General features: G+C 42.3%; 1 protein-coding gene across 50 annotated transcripts in view; it reads right to left on the bottom strand.

The window, feature by feature from the left end:
• ARHGAP26 (Rho GTPase activating protein 26) overlaps positions 1 to 19408 on the bottom strand; it is an 840200-nt gene that overhangs the window by 63818 nt on the left and 756974 nt on the right. For all 50 annotated transcript variants that reach the window (XR_013394918.1, XR_001445584.3, XR_013394919.1 and 47 more), the window contains one exon: positions 12502 to 12652. Coding sequence is in view for 47 of the 50 variants with exons in the window: in XM_077937293.1 (XP_077793419.1) it covers positions 12502 to 12652 (151 nt within the window). In the remaining 3 variants the exon portion in view is untranslated. The remainder of the gene's footprint in view (positions 1 to 12501; positions 12653 to 19408) is intronic.

Genomic DNA, 19408 nt, shown 5'->3' with positions numbered 1-19408 from the left:
AAGAGGGTAGTGTTAAAATGAAAAGTCAGTGTTCCTTCTGCCACAGATCACCATCCCATCTGCCTCCTTCAGGGAAAACCACACGGATTTATTCCCCTGTATCTTCCCAGAAATATTACAGATATTACACCCACCCATGTGTGTCTATATCCCTGGATTCTTATATAAAATACTATCATATAATGTACACTGATGGTTTTCAAATCTAGCTGCATATCAAAATCACTTGGGAGGCTTAAGAAACACACCACAACTTAGACCCTACATCAGATCAATTAACTCTGAGGCTCCAGGGAAGGGGCCTAGGTGTTGGTATTTTTTATTTTAGGCTCCCCAGGTGGTGCTAACGTGCCGTCTGGACTGACAGTCACAGCTGCACACTGTCCTACACCTCTTTTTCCCCCTTAATGTGACTTTGAAGGTAGCTCTAGACCAGCACATACAGAACTACCTAATTCCTCTGTTGTACTGGATAGTACTCAACTCTACCATTTATTTAGGCCATCCTTTATTGATAGCTATTCCTGCTGTTTCCACTCTTTGGACATCATTCATTTGCCTCTCCAGACACAATCTTAACCCTGATCTCTTCTCTGGGATCTAACCAGCACGGATTTCTTCAACAGGGCTTTTGCAATCTCTGGCTTCCTGTTGGGTTCACCAATGGGGAGCTCTTTAGACTAGCGGGGGAAGGAGAGGGCCCAGGCATTTATTCCATTTCTGAAAGGTCTGGCTGTGTCCCTTGACCAAAGGTCACTGCTCCTGTCAAGGCACCAACTCGTATATCCTTCTGGGATCCTGTACCACTTTCCTCTCACGTCCTCTTAGCTAAGGGTGGTGACTGGGCAGCAGCTGCTAGCCCTGACTTACTGTACTATCTCTTGTGATTCCTCGGCACCAACTCTTTGGTAAATAAACCCTCCTTGAGTTACATTATTTCAAATGCACCAAAGTTTCTTCTTAGGATCATAATACGTCATCCTTGGATGAATACCTTTGTCTTTATTTGTTTGTGGACAATAACAACTTGGTTTTCTCTGAAGACAAGACTTCTCCTGTATAGGGCAACAAGAGGTAATAGGGTAGTCTGTAATGCAGCTATTTTATCCCTTTTCTGGGTATTTTTGACAACAGCCAGGGAATAGCCCCATCACCAGCTGCCTTCACTTTGTAAAGAATATTAGAAGGAACATTAAAGCAATGTCTCAGAACTCCACTGCTTCCTTGTGAAGGAAGGTGATAGACACTAGAAGAGAATTTGATAGTGCAAAGGCAGTGAACGACTAAGATGCTACATTTCCAGATAATTATTTTTTCAGAAGTTCTTTTCCTTTGTGCCATAATGACAGTCAAATCAACACACAGTCCTAGGCTGGAAAGGAATTCCTAAGGCTAAATTCTTCCCTAGTGGAAAGTTGAGATTGCAATTGGTTTCTAGTCTAATTAGTGTAGTTTCCAGTTGGCTCCACCCAACGGAGGAACAATAGGGCAGGGGGCTTTTACCAACGCTCTTTGATGCCTGTCTTGGAAGAGGAGCACTTCTATTGATTTCAGTGTATTTTATTATTTATAGTTAATTTAATTTGGGGTATTTTAATTCATTTTTAAAATTATATCAATGCTTTTAATCTGTGTTGCTTTATGTTACATCAGGATCAAACAAATAAACAAAAATAAATATTGAGTGTCCATCTGCTGCCATCATGGGAAGAAATCAATACTAGGGGTTTGTTCATTGGTAGTGGGGGCAGTCTGAGAGCAAATAATAAGAAGGAATAAAAACAATAGTAGAAACCAATTTTTATTGATTGGTTTTATTGACTGATACTCTGAACGAGGCCATTTACTAAGTATGAGGAAGGCATTATCTTATAACCTTAAAAGTAGGTATTATTATTATTATTATTACCATTTCACCGAAGAGGTTTAGCTCAGAGATAGCAAATAACTTTCCCAAGTTTACACAGTTAGGAAATGGCAGAGCTGAGGCTTGACCCTGGTAGATCCACAATCAGGCCACACAGGCTTTGCTCTGCCCCAGATTCTCAAGCTTACCAATGCTTTTCACATGATATAAACCTATAACCCATTTCAGTCTTCAGAAAGTTATTTGTGGCCATACACTTACATATAAACAAAATCTCTGTTCTCTGGAAGGATCTTTACCATAATAATGCCATCCATTATGAGAAATACATTTCCGCCCTCAAAAGTAGAGTGTTGATTTAGAATAGCATTTTCTAAACCATGGAATGCTGTTTCAAGAGGCTTAAGAGAAGTCTGTAGAAATCATGTACTATGGTCAATGTATTTAGGAAATGTACCATAACAGATGTCCTTTCATGATGGACATATTAAAGGCCCAGAAGTTCTCTAGTCAATAATTGGTTGATCTGGCCAGGCATGGTGGCTCATGCCTATAGTCCCAGCACTTTGGGAGGCTGAGGCAGGCGGATCACTTGAGGTCAGGAGTTCAAGACCAGCCTGGCCAACATGGTGAAACCCTGTCTCTACCAAAACATACAAAAATTAGCTGGATGTGGTGGTGTGCACCTGTAGTCAGAGCTACTTGGGAGGCTGAGGTGGGAGAACTGCTTGAACCCAGGATGTGGAGGTTGCAGTGGGCTGAGATCACACCACTGACCTCCAGCCTGGATGAGAGAGTGAGACTCCGTCTCGAGAAAAAAAGAAAAAAAAGAACCTGTTGAACTTAGTCCAATGCAGCTCTTGCCCCCTTCCCTTCCTGTAACAGTTTGGGAAATGCTGATTTAGACATCTGTAATCTGTCCACGTTGATGCTCATCCATCACCTTCAGTATCACATAGCCTGGGAGCTATTTTTCTATCAATACCAGCATCTTGATCTTTTCATGTTACACACACCATAGATAAACAATAAAAATATCTACTGGCTTAATTGATGCATCCACCCTGTCTTGATTTGTAACCAACAGGCACGCATTTGCGAAGCAGCTGACCGGGTTTTTTGGGGGAGATTGAAAGTGCAGCACTGGTGAGCTAATAGATTCCTGTGAAAAGCAAACCCATCCCTCTTCAGCCGTATAAGCTGTGACTGATCCCAAAGGCCACAGGCAGAGCTCAGTTAAGCCCCAGTGCTGTCATCACTGCACAGACAATCAGAGGGTGCTGGTGATGACACAGGCTTGGCCCTGAGAGCTCTACACTGAGGTAAGTCCTGATTTTATTCTGGTGGAAGTCCATGAGCTTAACGCACTAGATCACTATGCACTATGGCTCTCAGACTTGAGCATGTATCAGAATCATCTGCAGGGTTTGGTAAAACACAGATTACAGGGCCTTCCTTCTAGAATATGCTGATCCTGTAGGTCTGGGGTGGGGCCTGAGATTCTGTAGATCTAACAGGCTCCCAGGTAACGCCAATGATGCTGGTCCCAGGACCACACTCCGAGAACCAGTGCACAGGAACTAAGAGTCTGCCTTGGAAGACCAGTGTAATAGAGACCAAATGAAGCCTACGGTAGATCCTGCATGGCTCTCCAGATCGCTAATGCAGAGAAGGAGTTAAAAACAAGATTCTAAGGCTGTTTCCAACTAGGAATGCTTTCCTAGCTAAGTAAGCATCTGCTTTCCAGACTGACTAAAAAAGGTTTCAAAAGCAGTACTTGAACTCTAATGTACTTTTAATTTACCCAATTTAGAATCTGAATCTATGAATAAGATCCCTCAGATTAAATACACAGAGGTAGAAACAATTCTAATCCTAAATAAGAAAAATAACACTTTAGAGTTCCTTCAAAGTTCCCTTACAGGCATAACAATGCTGAAAAGCCATGCAAAATCTTAAGCGTATTTCCTTCCCATATAGTCTACCAAAAATTTGAGATTTAAAATGCCTAAACTTACACAAATAAAATACAGTGTCATAAGGCATACGAGGGCAGCTAAATTCAAAATCAAATTCAGTCATTCATACCTTTAATTAAACCCCAAGACTTTAAGCATGTACTGTACATCAGGGCAATTTCTGGAAACTGTTTTAGGTTATTTAGCAAGATTTATAAGTTTAAAGAAAAAATACAGACCCTTTCTATGATTTTAGCTTGTACAGGAGAAAAGAACAGAACAATATGTGTAAAGGAAAACATTTTTCCATTTGTGATTTCCACTCTGCTGGAAAACAGGGATGTGGCTAGGCATTCAGACAGCGCCCTGCCCCTACCTCCTCCCATACCCCCTCTGCTGACAGGCCGTAGAGATCCAAGTGTCACCAAAGGGTCCCTGGTGCTTGGGAAAGAAATCCTGCTGGCTCACCAAGTGTGAGGGCTGTCTCAAGCAATTTTTATATTTTAAAAAAGAAGAACCACCACTAATAACCAAACCCATTTCTCTAATAAAAATTGGATGGAGGCAGGAATCTCCACCCTCAACCAAGGGAAGCCCAGCTGGGCTCCTGATTAATGAGTGAGATCTTGCTTAGGGAAAGGGAAAAGCGGACATGAAGCCACTCAGAAAATGGGTCACACCAGTAACAAACTGAAAATGTCAAGGGAACGTGGCCTAGTTACGGGGCGGAGCTGTGGCTTCCACAGCCCAGGAGCCTGAGGTGACAGAGGGAGGGTATCTGGCATGTCTAAGAAACAACAATGAACGAGTAAGTAAGCTGGAATCACCAAGGGCACTGTGGGGAGCAAGGAGAGGCAAATGAATCCTCTTGAGAACAATGAGGCGTTCAGGTTATTTCCAAAGGTGAGGAATGTCACCGAGTTTTCGGGCAAACCGGTCTGAAGAGACCTTTTCTGCCTGGAGGTGGGTGAGAAACAGAATCCTCAATCTAAAAGGAAATATCCTTCTCCACAAAAAGCTGATCCAGCCACAGAGGAAAACTTCCTCTGTCAAAGCCCCACATTCCAAAGGATGACAAATAGAGACAATTCTAGTAAAATCATAGCTGCCTGTTTGGGTGTAACCCTTTGGCATAAAATAGCATGGGGATGGTAAAATTGCCTTTTTTAAAAAAAGATGTCATTAATTATCACTTGTCTAATGCATATTATTCATTTTGCCATGCATTTGGTCTCAATAAATAATAGCTATGCACACAACTTAACAGGTACCCTGTGGGATTTAGAGGTTTCCAAATCTTCCAGGAACAGGGCGTGGCATGTCTACCCTAGCTGGTCTTGCTTTAAGGAGGGGTAACACTTGCCTCTACAGCAGAAGTTCCTTCCTCCTCTTCAATGATAACTTACAGCCTGGACTGAGTTATAGCTCCAGTCTCAGATTCAAGGTAGGAGGCTGGTGGGGGAAGGTGAGTGGGACAGCCGGGGACATTTCTCTGCACAGGAAAAATACATACCATGGCTGAGGGACTGGAGAAAATGTAAGGATAGTGTGTAGGGGTAGCCCTCCAAAATAATACTAATAATTGCCATACACAGTACTAAAATATGTAAATAAAAGATGATCTTACTTAATTTTCATGCCACTTTATTTGAGGAAGTTATGATCACACTATTTTACAGATGAGAAAATTGAGGTACAGAGAGCTAACGTCACTTGCCTCCTTCCCCTTCAAATCCCTATCTCCTTGATTCTCCATTAGCTTTCTCCCTGGGACTTCTCAATATACTGTGTGATATACTGTGTTAAACACTGATTTATCTCCTGTCTCCACTAGAATATAAAATCCATGAAAGCAGAAACTCTTTTTTTTTTCTTAATATTTTTAAATCACTGTACCTTCAGCACTCAGAACACCACCAGGCCCACGGTAGGAGTTCAATTGATATTTGTGGAATGAATGCTGACCAGCTAAGCTGAAGATACGTAAAATCTGAGAGATATCTCTGAAAGCAAGTTTTCCCTGAATTTCATCAGAGAGCAGCTGAATCAAACTCAGAAGCCAGCAATGTTTCAGAGAAACAACTCTGTCTGGACGCAGGCCTTGTTTATCCTTTGAATTCCAGGGACTGTTCTCTGGCCACTGAGACAGGAGAGGAAGGTTGACTCTGGCAGAATCTGCAGGCGTTTGGCATGCGTGTCTTTTAGGTCACCAGAAATAACTTGGAAATGCATGAGAGGGTGTGTTAAGGGGGAAGGACGAGAAAAAATTAGTTTTATTTATGAGGCTACTGAGCAGTTAGTTATTTTTTAGGGGTGGGGACCACTTAGGCAGAGAGAACTCCAAGGTTGGGTTCCATCATTGCGCTAATCATCCCAGCCTTCCTAGTTTTCTTTCAATCTTTCAATCTTTGTGGTCTAAAGAGGGCATTCACCTAGTCGTTTCTAATTTGGGGAAATTACTGCAGCATGTTATGTCCCTGGTGGGGCGTCCCCTGACTTCTTTCTCAGCATTTGTTTACTTCCTCCTTTAAAATCACTCTCTCCCAGAAGGGAGTTGGCATGATGCCCCACTGGTCATCGTGGAAGGAGAGGATGATTTGTTTCTGCAGCCCTCGGTAAGCACCCATTGAACGACCCTCACCCTTGGAGGTAGATAAGCCCCACTTCCTCCACCAGAGAGTGGAAGGTGGTGGTGGTGGGCACGCTCAGGTCCAGGGACTGGTATCATCAGCCAGGCAATGTTGATGCCAGAACTAAAACCTAGGGTTTCCTGCTTTCCATTCCAATGTTTGAGCCACCTTTCTTGTTTGCCTCTGCCATTAGCCATACATTTTGTTTCTTAAATTTCTTAGAATCTCAGTTACGAGTTGTTTTCTTTCCAAGAAGATTCTGAAAACTGAGAGGCCAGTCTCCATGCTGCACTATGCTATAGTGAGACCCTTCCATACCTTTCTATGCATGAAGACAGCTCAGCCCCATCCCAAGACAGCTGCCTATGACTCCAAGGTCACAAACTCACAGGCCTTGTGTCAGTTTACTATCACTGCATATGAAACCACCCTAAACTCACTGGGTTCCCACAACCACAATGTGATATTTATCATGAACCTGTAGGTTGTCTGGGAAGCTTTTGGCTGGTCTTGCCTGATTCACCCAGGTGAGCTGCATTCAACTGGTTGGTGGTCCTGATACTGAGCTGGGCTGAGAGAGATAGCTGGGCTTCTCTCTCCCGTAATCTGTCATCTTTAAGGAGGCTACAACAGGCTTCTTCACATGGTGACTGGGTTCCAAGAGGATGAGAGAGAAAGCTGTGAGGCATTGTGGCCTGGGCTCGGGAAGGCACATGATGTCACTTCCTCCACATTCTATTGGCCAAAATAAGTCAAAGGGTAAAGGCCAGCCTAGATTCAAGGGCTCTAGCTCTTAATGGGAGGGATTCCAAAGATTCTGTGGCCATTTTTAATTGACTATGGGCCTACAGGCATTAGGTATAAAAGTGAAGCAGGCCAGCTGCGAGATAATAGAGACCAGAGAGCATCATCTGCTCCCAAGTTCCACACAGGTTTAGTATAGCCACCTCTTCTGAAATTTCAAAAGAAGCTGGAAATCTGGATTTAAAAAGATATATTAATAGACTCTATTTTTTAGAGCAGTTTTGGGTTTACAGAAAAATTGCATGAAAGTTTTACACATACCCTCTCTATTTCTACATTCTGAGTTTCCTTAATTATTAACATCTTGCATTAACGCAATACACTGGTTACAACTCATGAACCAATATTTATATTGGTTCATTATTATTAACTTAAAGGCCATAGTTTACATTAGCATTCAGTCTTTGTGTTCTATGGGTTTTGACAAATGCATAATGTCTTGTGTATATCCCATTCGAGCATCACACAGAATAGTCTCACCGTGAAAACAATGCCCTGTGCTCCAAATATTCATCCCTGTTCCTCTCCCCAGAATCCCTGGCGACCATTGATCTTTTTATTGATTCCGTAATTTTGCATTTTCCGGAAAGCCATATAGTTGGTATTATATCATATTGTAGTCGTCTCAGATTGATTTCTTGTTTTTTTGAGATGGAGTCTTGCTCTGTAGCCCAGGCTGGAGTGTGGTGGCGTGATCTCAGCTCACCGCAACCTCTGCCTCCCAGGTTCAACCCATTCTCCTGCCTCAGCCTCCTGAGCCTGGGACTACAGGCCCACACCACCATGCCCAGCTAATTTTTTTTTTTTTTTTTGCATTTTTAGTAGAGATGGGGTTTCACCATGTTGTCCAGGCTGGTCTCAAACTCCTGACCTCAAGTGATCTGCCTGCCTTGGCCTCCCAAAGTGCTGGGATTACAGGTGTGAGCCACTGCGCCCTGCCAGGCTGACTTCTTTTACTTAGTAATACGCATTAAAAGTTCCCCCATGTCTTTTCATGGCTGGAGAGTTCATTTTTAAAAATCATTGAATACTATAGCATTGTCTGCGTGCACCATAGTTTGTTTATCCATTTTCATGTGCTGATAGACATCTTGGTTGCTTCCCAAGTTTTGGCAATTATAAATAAAGCTACTAACAAAATCCATGTGCAGGTTTTTGTGTAGACATAAATTTCAACTCATTTGGGTGAATACCAAAGAGCATGATTGCTGGATTGTATGCTTAGAATATGTTTGGTTTTGTGAAAAACCACCAAACTGTCTTCCAAAAATGGCTGTATCACTTTGTATTCCCACCAGCAATGAGTGAGAGTTCCCACTGCTCCACATCCTTGCCAGCATCCGATGTTGTCAGTGTTCTGGAATTTTGGCCATTCTCATAGGTGTGTAGTGGTATCTCACTGTTGTTTTTATTTGTATTTCCCTGAAGACATAAGAAGTGAATCATATTTTTTATGCTTACTTGATACCTGTATGTCCTTTTTGATTAGGTATCTGTTCATATTTTTTGCTCATATTTTAATTGGGTTCTTTGTTTACCTATTATTGAATTTTAAAAGTTCTTTGTATATTTTGGATACTGATCCTTTATCAGATACGTGTTTTGCAAATATTTTCTCCTAGTGTGTGGCTTGTCTTTTCATTCTCTTGAGTGTCTTTCACAGAGCAGAAGTTTTTAGTTTAAACAAAGTCCAACTTAACAAGCTTTTATCTCACAGATTATACTTTGAATGTTGTATCTAGTAAGTCATAATTATATCCAAGGCCACCTAGGTTTTCTCCTGTTATCTTCTAGAAGTTTTACAGTTTTGCATTTTACATTTAGACCTATGGTCCATTTGGAATTAGTTTCTGTGAAAGGTATGATGTCTGTATCTGGATTCATTTTTGTGCATGTGGATGTCCAATTGTTCCAGCATGAAATCTGAATTTTATGTGAAGTCTCCTGATTTTAAAGGTTCATTCTTTTTTTTTGGTAGTAGTGGTACCGGAGGAATTACAGCTCCCCTCTCCCCTAATATACATGTCTGCAGAATGCATTTATCCATTCTAGATAATCTCTGCCTCCTTCATCCCTCTTACCTGGAATGCTCTTCATCCATCCACCTAAGTTTTTCCTAATGCCCACCTCACACTCCATCTACCAGACCTTTCCCACTACTTCGACCTGGTGTGTGCACTCAGCAGATACTCAGGTAATAGTGGCTGAAATCTAAACACACTATGACTTGTAAGTCCCTATTAGCACTGCCATATGCCACTGCCTTTCTTCCTTAGCTAGACTGTGAACTCTTGGGGAAGACAGGAACCCTCTTTTTCTGGTTTACCCCAGGTAGCTTGGCATGCATGGGTCTGGGCATAAAATAGGTTCAGCCACAGTTGTTAACAATTTCAGACTAGCTGGACTTTGGTCCTGACTTACCAATTGTCCTTTGTTCTTCAGGAGAGATGGCTACTTCAGGAGTCAAGCTGAGGACCTGCCAAAGATTTAAACCCAGCAGCCTTGCCCTGGCACAGGTAGAATGATGGCATCTCTAATTTTGATGTCTGATTTAGCATTACATTCATGTAAATAAGAGCGCCCTGATATCCTTGGAGAATTAGGGAAGATTAATAATACTGCAAAATGTATCATCAGAGGTACCACTGTATTATGAGTTATAAACATGTTTCTTTTGCTATTTTTCTATCTGGTCATAATGATATCCCAGTCATTACAAAAAATAGTGAAATAAAGGAGTGAAATAAAAAGAACAGATAGCTTCATGGTGGCTGGTTCCGTACCTCATGCCTATTTAATAGTCAAGCTAATGGTAATCCTCCCAGCTCACCTATGTTCCTCATTTTCATCTGCATCATTAAGTGTTCCCACTGGAGGAGCTCTGGACACTTCCAACCGAACAATGATGGCGGGAACAAAAGGGTCCACACCAGGGGCTGAGACCCAAGTGGTCTCAAGTGATTGTTACCATGGCACATCTGTGTGCCGACAGATTTCTCAGAATCCATTTGCTCAGGGAAAGTACTGTGGGTCCATTTGTTAGGACTGCCTAACAGCCATGCATGATCCACACCAGCAAATCCCAGGCAGAAAATACCAGGGAGACAGGAACCCAGGAAAATCACCTCACTGCCTTGGGTTTGAGAAGTGGCTGTGAGCCTGCCTGCAGAGCTTATGGGGGACTTTGGCATGGCTCTCACTCAGGGCCATGGCAGACGCTGGTATCAGTGCTGGTGCGGGTACTGCTTCTACCTCGGGGAACAACCTTCCCTGACCTCAAGACTCAAAGGTATCAATCAGCGACTCACTCGGTTTGGAAGGACAGTGGTCTTGTTGGAGGCACACCCACACTTCCTTTTCTAATCCTCCTCCAGAGACAAACAAGTAGAACCATTCCTGTTATCACCCTCCCTTCCCTAGAAAAGCCCCCCAGATCTGTACCAGGCAGGGAACAGTCCCTCTGGGTGGTGTGAAGTAGGCAGAGCGATTCCTAGGATGTTATGGAAAAAAAAAAAAAAATCGTTATCTAGACACCTAAAAAATAAGAAATCCCAAGCCTTCTCCTCAGGACCTGTTTAAAAGACACACCCCCCTTTTCCACTTAGCTGCTTAAGCAACCTCTTTGTACACACTGTACTCAGCAGTGACTCAGGGGCTCACAGCTACCAGCCACTGAAAAAAAAAAAAATTACAGACCACTCACTGGTAGCGGCTGGCTAAAATCAGGGGATGTTAAGCAACTTGGGCTAGAAATTCAACCTTGCTCATACACAGCAAGAAATAACTTTAGCAACTGCTAGGTACAGAAAATTAAACCAACTGAAGAAAAAAAAAGTAAAGAAAATAGAATCTCCCTAAAGTCCAGGAAAGCGGGTATAGGAGCACCTAAGAAGGTCAAACCTCAAGGCAGGGAGGCTCCCTAGGCAAGCCCAGCCATGGAGAACCAGAAGAGACTCACTGCCCATAAGCTGAACAAATTCAATTATTTTGAGGTCCTGAGGCACTGGTCCACTTCTTGGTGAAGGAACATGCGATTTACCACTCAACGGGCAAATAATTAAACTTCCTGAACATCAGTATGATTTAAAGCTGCCAACAACTAAAAAGACCTGATATTCTCAGTTTAAGATTTCATCCCACAGTATAGTAACATTTTTATTATGTACCTCTTACGTCCATTTTGGAGTCATCTCTCCTCCAAAGTATTTAATAGCCCTTAGTGTCTTCTAAGGCATTATCAGACTCATTTTGCAGATTTGTAAATATCTCATAGCGATTGAATGACAGGGTACTGCCATGAAACTATGGCATGCGGAGGAGCAGTAAAAGGTTACTGACATCCTAGCATCTCACCGCCTTGCTAGTGTCTCCCCACGTGAAACAACCGCCCTGAAGACAGTCTGTGGCTGAACCTCAATCTATTTTCACTTAGAGAAAGGCAAAATCATCTCTGTTTTTCCTGAGTCTTACATAACTGTAGCCTGAGAGTCCAACTGTTCTGGTCATGGCCTCACATTCTTTCTGCAAAGGCGCTAGTTGACAAGATTTATGGGATGGTCTAAAGAAGCATGCGAAGCAATGTGGGTTGAAACCATGAGGGAGAACTTTCTGATCCTAGCAGAGTAGATCTAGTTTCTGTGGAGGGCTAGACAACCAGCCCCCAAACTAATTGTCCTGACTATGGGTGCTCAATGCCCAAAAATAAAGCAAAAAGGGTTCTTCTCTTTAATAGTATCTGTTAAGAAGTCATAGTCATGCTAAGGTTTGAGGATGTGAAGACACAAAGGGCTCCTGGAGCCTCTTCCTTATGGAAACGGACACGGAGGCGGCACTGAACATTTCCAACATAGTCAGTGGGGAGGGAAACCGAGACAACATGGATGAGTGAAACAAACTCGGCCACAGAGCTGCTACAGCCCCTGGATGTTTGTAAAACTTACAGAAATTGCTTTTCATGCCCAGCAGCCAGCACAGGCAATAGCTATCACCAAAGCCATCTCAGCAGGACGGTAAATCAAAAATCACCAAGGCTAAGAAGCAGTATGTTAAGAATAACGACTCCCTCTGAGATGATGATGCTTGAAAAACCCACAACAAGCCAGCTGAGCTCCCAGTTTAGGGAGGAGGTTTAAATAATGTTCAGGGGACAATGGTCCGAAGTCAGATGGAGCCAGATAGCAAATTCTAGGTGGAATGGCTGGCCAAAGTCCTTGTGGGGTAGGCAGCTGGACATCATACTTACAGTGAGTTGGGCCGGGTGGGTTTGACCACAGCCAGGTCTGGGTCACTGGAGTTCATGTTGGGCTGTAAGCTGCTGCTGGAATTAAGGATGCTGTTTGGATTTGATGAGACAGATTCCAAACTGGAGTTGATGATGCTGTTCCTTTGTTCCTCTGGGGGGAAAAAGTCACAAGTCCCATATTACTATTATTGCATAGCGACAGTCTATTGCTACATGCACAAACATTTATAAAGAATAAGACTGGATCAAGATCTCTGATCCCAGGGAAGCTTAAGAAACAACATAGAAAAGGTTAAGAATTAAAAGTGGGAAAGGAAGAGTTAAGGGGGAACAGGTGACTCGAAATTTTAAAGCAAACCCCCTTCCTCGTTGTAACAGGATATATCTCCCCTTTAATATAAGCCAGGATTTTTTCTAAAAGTGGCCCTACCATGGCACCATAAATTGCATCTTCTTTTGACTGGCAGATTGCCAGACTAGAGAAAAGCCTTCATAGACCCCCTCACATTCACCCAGATCCCCTTGGCTTCTGTGACACTCACCTTTCATTCTAAAACTCCTGTCTCTAATATTGCTCTAATTCATCAGGCCATGTCCCACCTCCACTTCCATAGAGCCTCACCAGAGAAGATCTACTATTCAGCCACCAATGTCCTTATGACTCCAACAGTCTAAATTCCTGACCCTTTCTCAGACACGTCTTTCGGGTTGCCTCTAGCTCCATGTACTTGGTGTTTAACTTCAAGTGAATTCTTTGATAAATCACTCTGTACTGGGCTGCAGAATGGTTTGCCTATAAACAACAACAAAATACCTGAGTCCATAGTCCCAGCAGTCATATTCACGCTTGGAGAATATTGCCAAGCCAAGAGACAGAAAAGCTGAGTTCTCTTCAAGCCCTGACTGGCTATGTGACCTCCGGCAATTTCTACTTGATCTTGGATTCCTGGTTAACAATCTATAAAATGGGGAGAACAAGAACTGCCTTTCACAGCTTGTGGAACTGTCATGAGGATCAAGTGGGATCACAGGCAGGAATGTATCTTGTAAACTTCAGAATATCGCTCAAAGAACAGAACTTTATGTTCTTCCCATCTTTAAAAACTTGGAATCATGAATGGAAAACACAATTTTTGGAGATAATTTAGCTCAATGGTACAGGCACCCATCATTGCTGTGGCAAAATATTATAGATATGGAATGTGATTCTTGTCCTCTATTGATTACAGATATAACATACTAAAATCAACTGATACTTCTGGCAATTAATTCACTTAAACATAATATCTAGGCTAATCCTGGACCTTTTTGCAGTGAGTCAGGGGTATGTTACAATTTGTCCCTCACAGGATAGTCTAGAGTCACTGGTATGATAATTTAAAGGGCAACATTTGAACTCAGGTCTCTTTAGGCAACTAAGAGGATGATGTGTCATAAAAATACTTTTCCTTTTGCACGAGTCATGTCTGTAAAAATAAAGTATGCTTATGAAGTGATTTTACAGTAAGCCTCACACTAAATACATACACACTCACCCCAATACCCCTGATATCTTAGCAAATCCTTAATGCCCTGCATAAAGCCCCACAGGAGAGAGAAAAACCCTATAAGGCTACCTCCTGACTACTGAACTCAAAGTAGATTTGGAAAAAGTAGATTGAACTGATGTCTGAGATTTAGAACTGTTCATATTTTAAGAGCTTCATTTTTGAACAAAAACGACAACAAAGAGAAGCCAAAAGAGTTACACTGAGCCAAGATGTAGGAGGACTAACAGGGCCTGTAAATGGGAACTTCCTACCAGAAAGAAAAACAACACTAAGATTACATAATAAGGGGATCACTGAGAGATTGGATGTGCCATTTATCAGTATGAAGCAGTATCAGTAAGATTTTCCTTTTCACAAAACACGCATACAAAGATGCCCGAAAGACCGTGAGGAGCTCGAGACTACCATATAAAGAAAGAGAGTGAGGACGGTTCCCCGGGCTTCAACTGGAGACATTTACTGCTTCACAGGACAGGACAGAGGAACAGTTTTATTAACTTGATTTTGAGAAGCTTAAAGGGCCAAGTTTGCGTGACAGAATTCTCAGGAAACAGAAGAGCGTAACTATCGCTCACATTTCTCCTGTGATTATATTTACTTTTCCAGGAGAGGATTATCATTCTACAAACTAAAAACAGTATCTTGCTAAAAGTATATTCGTCTTTCTAAAATGTTAGCAGGAGATTATTTTTCTCCCTTACTATCCATTAGTAAAGGAGGGTATAAAAATGTATCATAAGGCTTCATAGTTTTACAGCCAAGAGGGCCAAATATGCATCCTAAGAGGCCAACTCTTTATTGGTATCCCTTGCTGGGACAAATGACAAGAAAACCCAGAAACCTGGCACTGCCTGACTATAAAACGACTACAATTTTGTAGAAGAAAGGTCTCGTCATCTGTAGACAATACATCATGAGACTGAGAACATCTAGGTAGAGGATCTAAGCTGAAAGGCTGACAATCTTTACTGAGGGTGAGTAGGCAGGTGAGGATTATTCCAGGGAAAGGGTGGAGAATAAGATCAATGGCCAGTCAAATGTTTTAGTGGTTATAGCAAACTATACCAAGACAAATTTTAAAGCATTTGGAGGCAATTAGGAAATAAGGAGAAAATGAACCAAGCATGGCGGTTCATGCCTGCAATCCCATCGCCTTCAGAGGCCAAGGTGGGAGGATCACTTGAAGCCAAGATTTTGAAATCAACCTGGTAAACATAGTGAGACCCCCATCTCTACAAAAAAAAAGTGAAAAATTAGCCAGGCCTGGTGGTACACACCTGTGGTCCCACGTACTTGGGAGGCTGAGGCAGGAGAATTGCTTCAGCCTGGGAGTTCAAGGCTGTGGTGAGGTATGATGGTGACACAGCACACCAGCCTAGGTGACAGAGCAAGATTCTGCCTCCTTTAAATAATAATAATAATAATAATATTCAGTAATGTCACTCAAAATAGGAGCATTTTTCATCAGCTAGGCAAATGAGTACTGCTCCTGACAGAAGCGCACAAGAACAGGCAGCCTAGAAGACACTTTAAAAAATAAAAATAAAAATTAAGCAAATCCTTCAAATAACATAGCTAGACTTCCCTGAGTCACTGATGATTCAATCCAGCTCTGGTATCCTCATAGAAGGTATAAGAAGGACTGATGGCAATTATGTTGCTGAAGGAAAAAAATTATAGGCTAGTGGGCTTCAAAAGAAAAACAGCTAGTTATGAGTCAAGTCAACAAGATCATAGAGGACCATGACAAAAAGGAAAGAATGCCCACAACTCAGAAGTATGCCTAAACTGGTTGAAGTCAGTGAGAATGCTTGCTCACCTCAAACATGTTTGTCAACAAGAATCTGTCTTTGTATCAGTCACAGAAAACAAGACCCCAGCAACAAGAAAATGATAAAATAAATCCCCAAATAATGGTAAGCATGCATTGGCAGTGCTTTCATAAACATACGTTCTATAAGGAGTGACAAACTGGATGTGAACTTGGTCCTTAAGGATGCAAACTACCTGAGGGCAGGGACATGCTGTCTGGCCACACGGCATCCATTAATGTGGCTGGTGAGGTCAACATTAGCCATCCATTCCTGGTGCCTCGCCCACGGGTCACTGACACTAAGGCTCCGTGAATGGTTATAAGATAAATATTAAATATAAGAGAATAATACACAGTCAAAAATTTATGCTGCTGTAACAGAAAGAGGTAGTTTTGTGTGACTGAATTTTTCAGGTGCTTTAGACAGGGACCATGAATGTCCTTGAAACCAAAGTACTGATGACAGTGGGCAGAGTTTTTGTTTTTTGTACAAATCAGGAACGGAAAAACATGAGTATGCAACCAAATCACTGCAACTAAAAAAGGAAAGCCGCAGAATAATTTTGGTGATATTGTACTTGTTCTGGGGGTTGCCATGGAAATCTGGGAGCTGAGCGACTTCACTTTCCATATTTACCAAGTGACTCCGACCCACTCTAATGGCAACCCCATCACACACGGGAGGCAGGAGCTCTGTTTATCACAGAACCCAGAGGCGAGGCCAGGAAAGCACTCACAGAGCCAAGCCAAATTCACACGTCTTGGCAGGCCCGAACAGGTCTGGCTCACTGAATACACAGAGCTGGAGGGTAAATATGAAACATTTGCGGGAGGTTTCCCACCATGCATGGGACTCTGTCAGAATACAGGCTAATATCCCAACTTTCCATGGTGCCTAAGAGTAAAGGGCAAAAAGAAGAGGCAAGAGGACTATTCTTTAACAGCCTCTCAGGATGCCTCATAGAGCCAAAAGGAGGGAACGGACTCTCCACATGATCAAACAAGAAGAAAAGGGAGTTACCAGACAGCGCGAAGTTTTACAAAGACAAGGAGATTTATATAAAAAAATAGGAAGGCAAACACAAAATACCCAGAGGCTTTCCTGTGCTGTGGTCAGGAGAGAGGTGTACTTTCTCCTGCTTGTTAAAGTTTTGCAATGAAGTCTGTAATGTATCATCTTGACAAGATGGGATGATAATAGCACGGCAGCTTAATGAATTTTGCAATAAAAAATGATGAGTGTACAGCAATTTCTGAGTTTACCATCTCTGGGAAATACCCAAGTACATGGGAAGTTTGGAATCAGATTTTCCAAAGCAATTTTTACCCCCTGTAGCTCTTGCTCCTGATAATAGTGACATGCCAAGCCACACTAAAATCTGAGGTGGTCTCATTTCAGGCTGACCCAGCAGCCTCAGTCCCTATGATAAAAATAATCTTAGAAAGCAGTCTGTGTAATAAGTTTGGGTATATAAAAACAGTTTGGGCAATTTTTTTAAAAAAATCTTAAAAAGGAGTTTGGGTGATGACAGACTCTACACATTGAGTTGAAAAGTAGGCTGGGCGCGGTGACTCACACCTATAATCCCACCACTTTGGGAGGCTGAGACAGGCGGATCACAAGGTCAGGAGTTCGAGACCAGCCTGGCCAATATGGAGAAACCCCATGTCTACTAAAAGTACAAAAATTAGCCAGGTGTGGTGGCGGGCACCTGTAGTCCCAGCTACTTGGGAGGCTGAAGCAGGAGAATCACTTGAACCCAGGAGGCAAAGGTTGCAGTGAGCCAAGATCGCCCCACTGCACTCCACAGCCTGGGCAACAGAGCAAGACTCTGTCTCAAAAAAAAAAAAAAAAAAAAAAAAAAAGTGAAAAGTAGAGTCAATCCATTGTTTTGATCATAGTACATGAAAGATGATATTAAAACTTTGACAGATGATCTTCAGCAAAACGACTTCTGATTATGGTTCTGGGTGGACAGACTGACTCTTTCCCTATATCACCTGTAATAACCCTTTTGTTTGCAAAGGGAAAAAATGCCAATAAAACTGAATTTCGTAAGAGAATGGGGAAGTCACTGTGGCTGGCCTGGGATTGCACTGATTCACAGGAAAGAGACATGGAGGCACAATGAGAAAGACTGGCCCTAAAACACCATTTCAGAAACCACAAGGGAGGAATGGGCCTCTGATGAATGTTGAATAGGGGGTTGAATGATCAGAGTTAAATGGACACTCTATTACTCACAAGACAGCCCTCTTTTCTACGTGAGAACTTGCTTTCAGGAAAAGTTGCTTTCCTGTTAATCTACAGTTGACTGGGATCTGAGGGAGTCCATGTACTGATGGCTTATATTCTTGCTCATTAGAAAGAAGGAAACTACACGTTTACTTACTTTTATACCACGATTCACTGCAAAATGGGTTTGAGATAGTACATGAAAGGTATGATTAGGGAGTTTTGTTTTTAATAACTTAAAAACAAGTGAATATATAAGAAATACGCATTTCTCTCCAACTTAGAAAGTATAGAAAAGCATTTGCATCTGCACACAAATATCCTGCATGGGCCACCCTCCAGCTGTATTCATTTTGGTGTGTAAAAGTCCAATTGTTCTGCTACACAGAGGAATATATACATATACACACACACACAGAGACGTGTGTCATGCTTTTAACAAAGCAGACTCACATCATACTTAATGTTATCTGCTTTGTTCACTTGGTGATAGTGCCAAAAGCATGCGTCTAGAATGTGCTTGTTTTCATTTAATGGGTCTAGCTGGAACTTTTTTCCTGCCACGAGCTTTCCACAGCATCATTTTTTAATGGCCATATTATCAACATGGTTTTCAGTCACGTGTAGTAATTACACATAATTGACCCAAGAAACACATTACACACCTTCTGCAGCCCGTGTGACAATAGGAATCCATGTGAATAAACATGTCATCTTCCAAAGCAAACAGGTGTGCCCAGGGCACCCGGGATCTGCAAAGGCAACCTGAGAAAGGGCACATGCTACAGCTTTGACTGCTCAGAGAAAGGCATTACGTAAGCCTTTGAATAGTATGAATTCCCAGTCATGTTTCAACAAGGAAGACACACATGAGAAATACATAAGCTGAATTCTCAACCTCTCACTGGGCCTGTCTGGGAGAGGGTCCAGGATGAATTAACAGAACTAAAATAATCATTCAGAGCTATAATCTCAGCAGCTAGTTAACATGATCCATGTAAAACAAGGCCCAAGAATCCCCTCCTGCCCCCACCCCCACTTCCACCGACACTGTACAACATGTCCTAGGCTGCTGATGTTTTTGCACTCAAGCATCAAACAGGCTCTTTCAGGGGCCGGGGGGACTCTGCATTTCCCTCACATATGGGCCTCCCCTTTGCATCTGCAGGCTCCAAAGAGGCGTATATTTCCTTAGTCAGTTGTAAGGTAAAACTATAGCCTGATGATAATCATCATAATTGTAGCTAACATTTATTAGGTGCTTACTATGGTCTAGGCCCAGCGTCAAGTACTTTATATATACTGGCT

Source organism: Macaca mulatta, chromosome 6, assembly GCF_049350105.2.
Source record: "Macaca mulatta isolate MMU2019108-1 chromosome 6, T2T-MMU8v2.0, whole genome shotgun sequence".
NCBI lineage: Eukaryota > Metazoa > Chordata > Mammalia > Primates > Cercopithecidae > Macaca > Macaca mulatta.
Note: the sequence above shows the minus strand (reverse complement) of the source record. Positions and strands in the feature narration are given on the sequence as shown.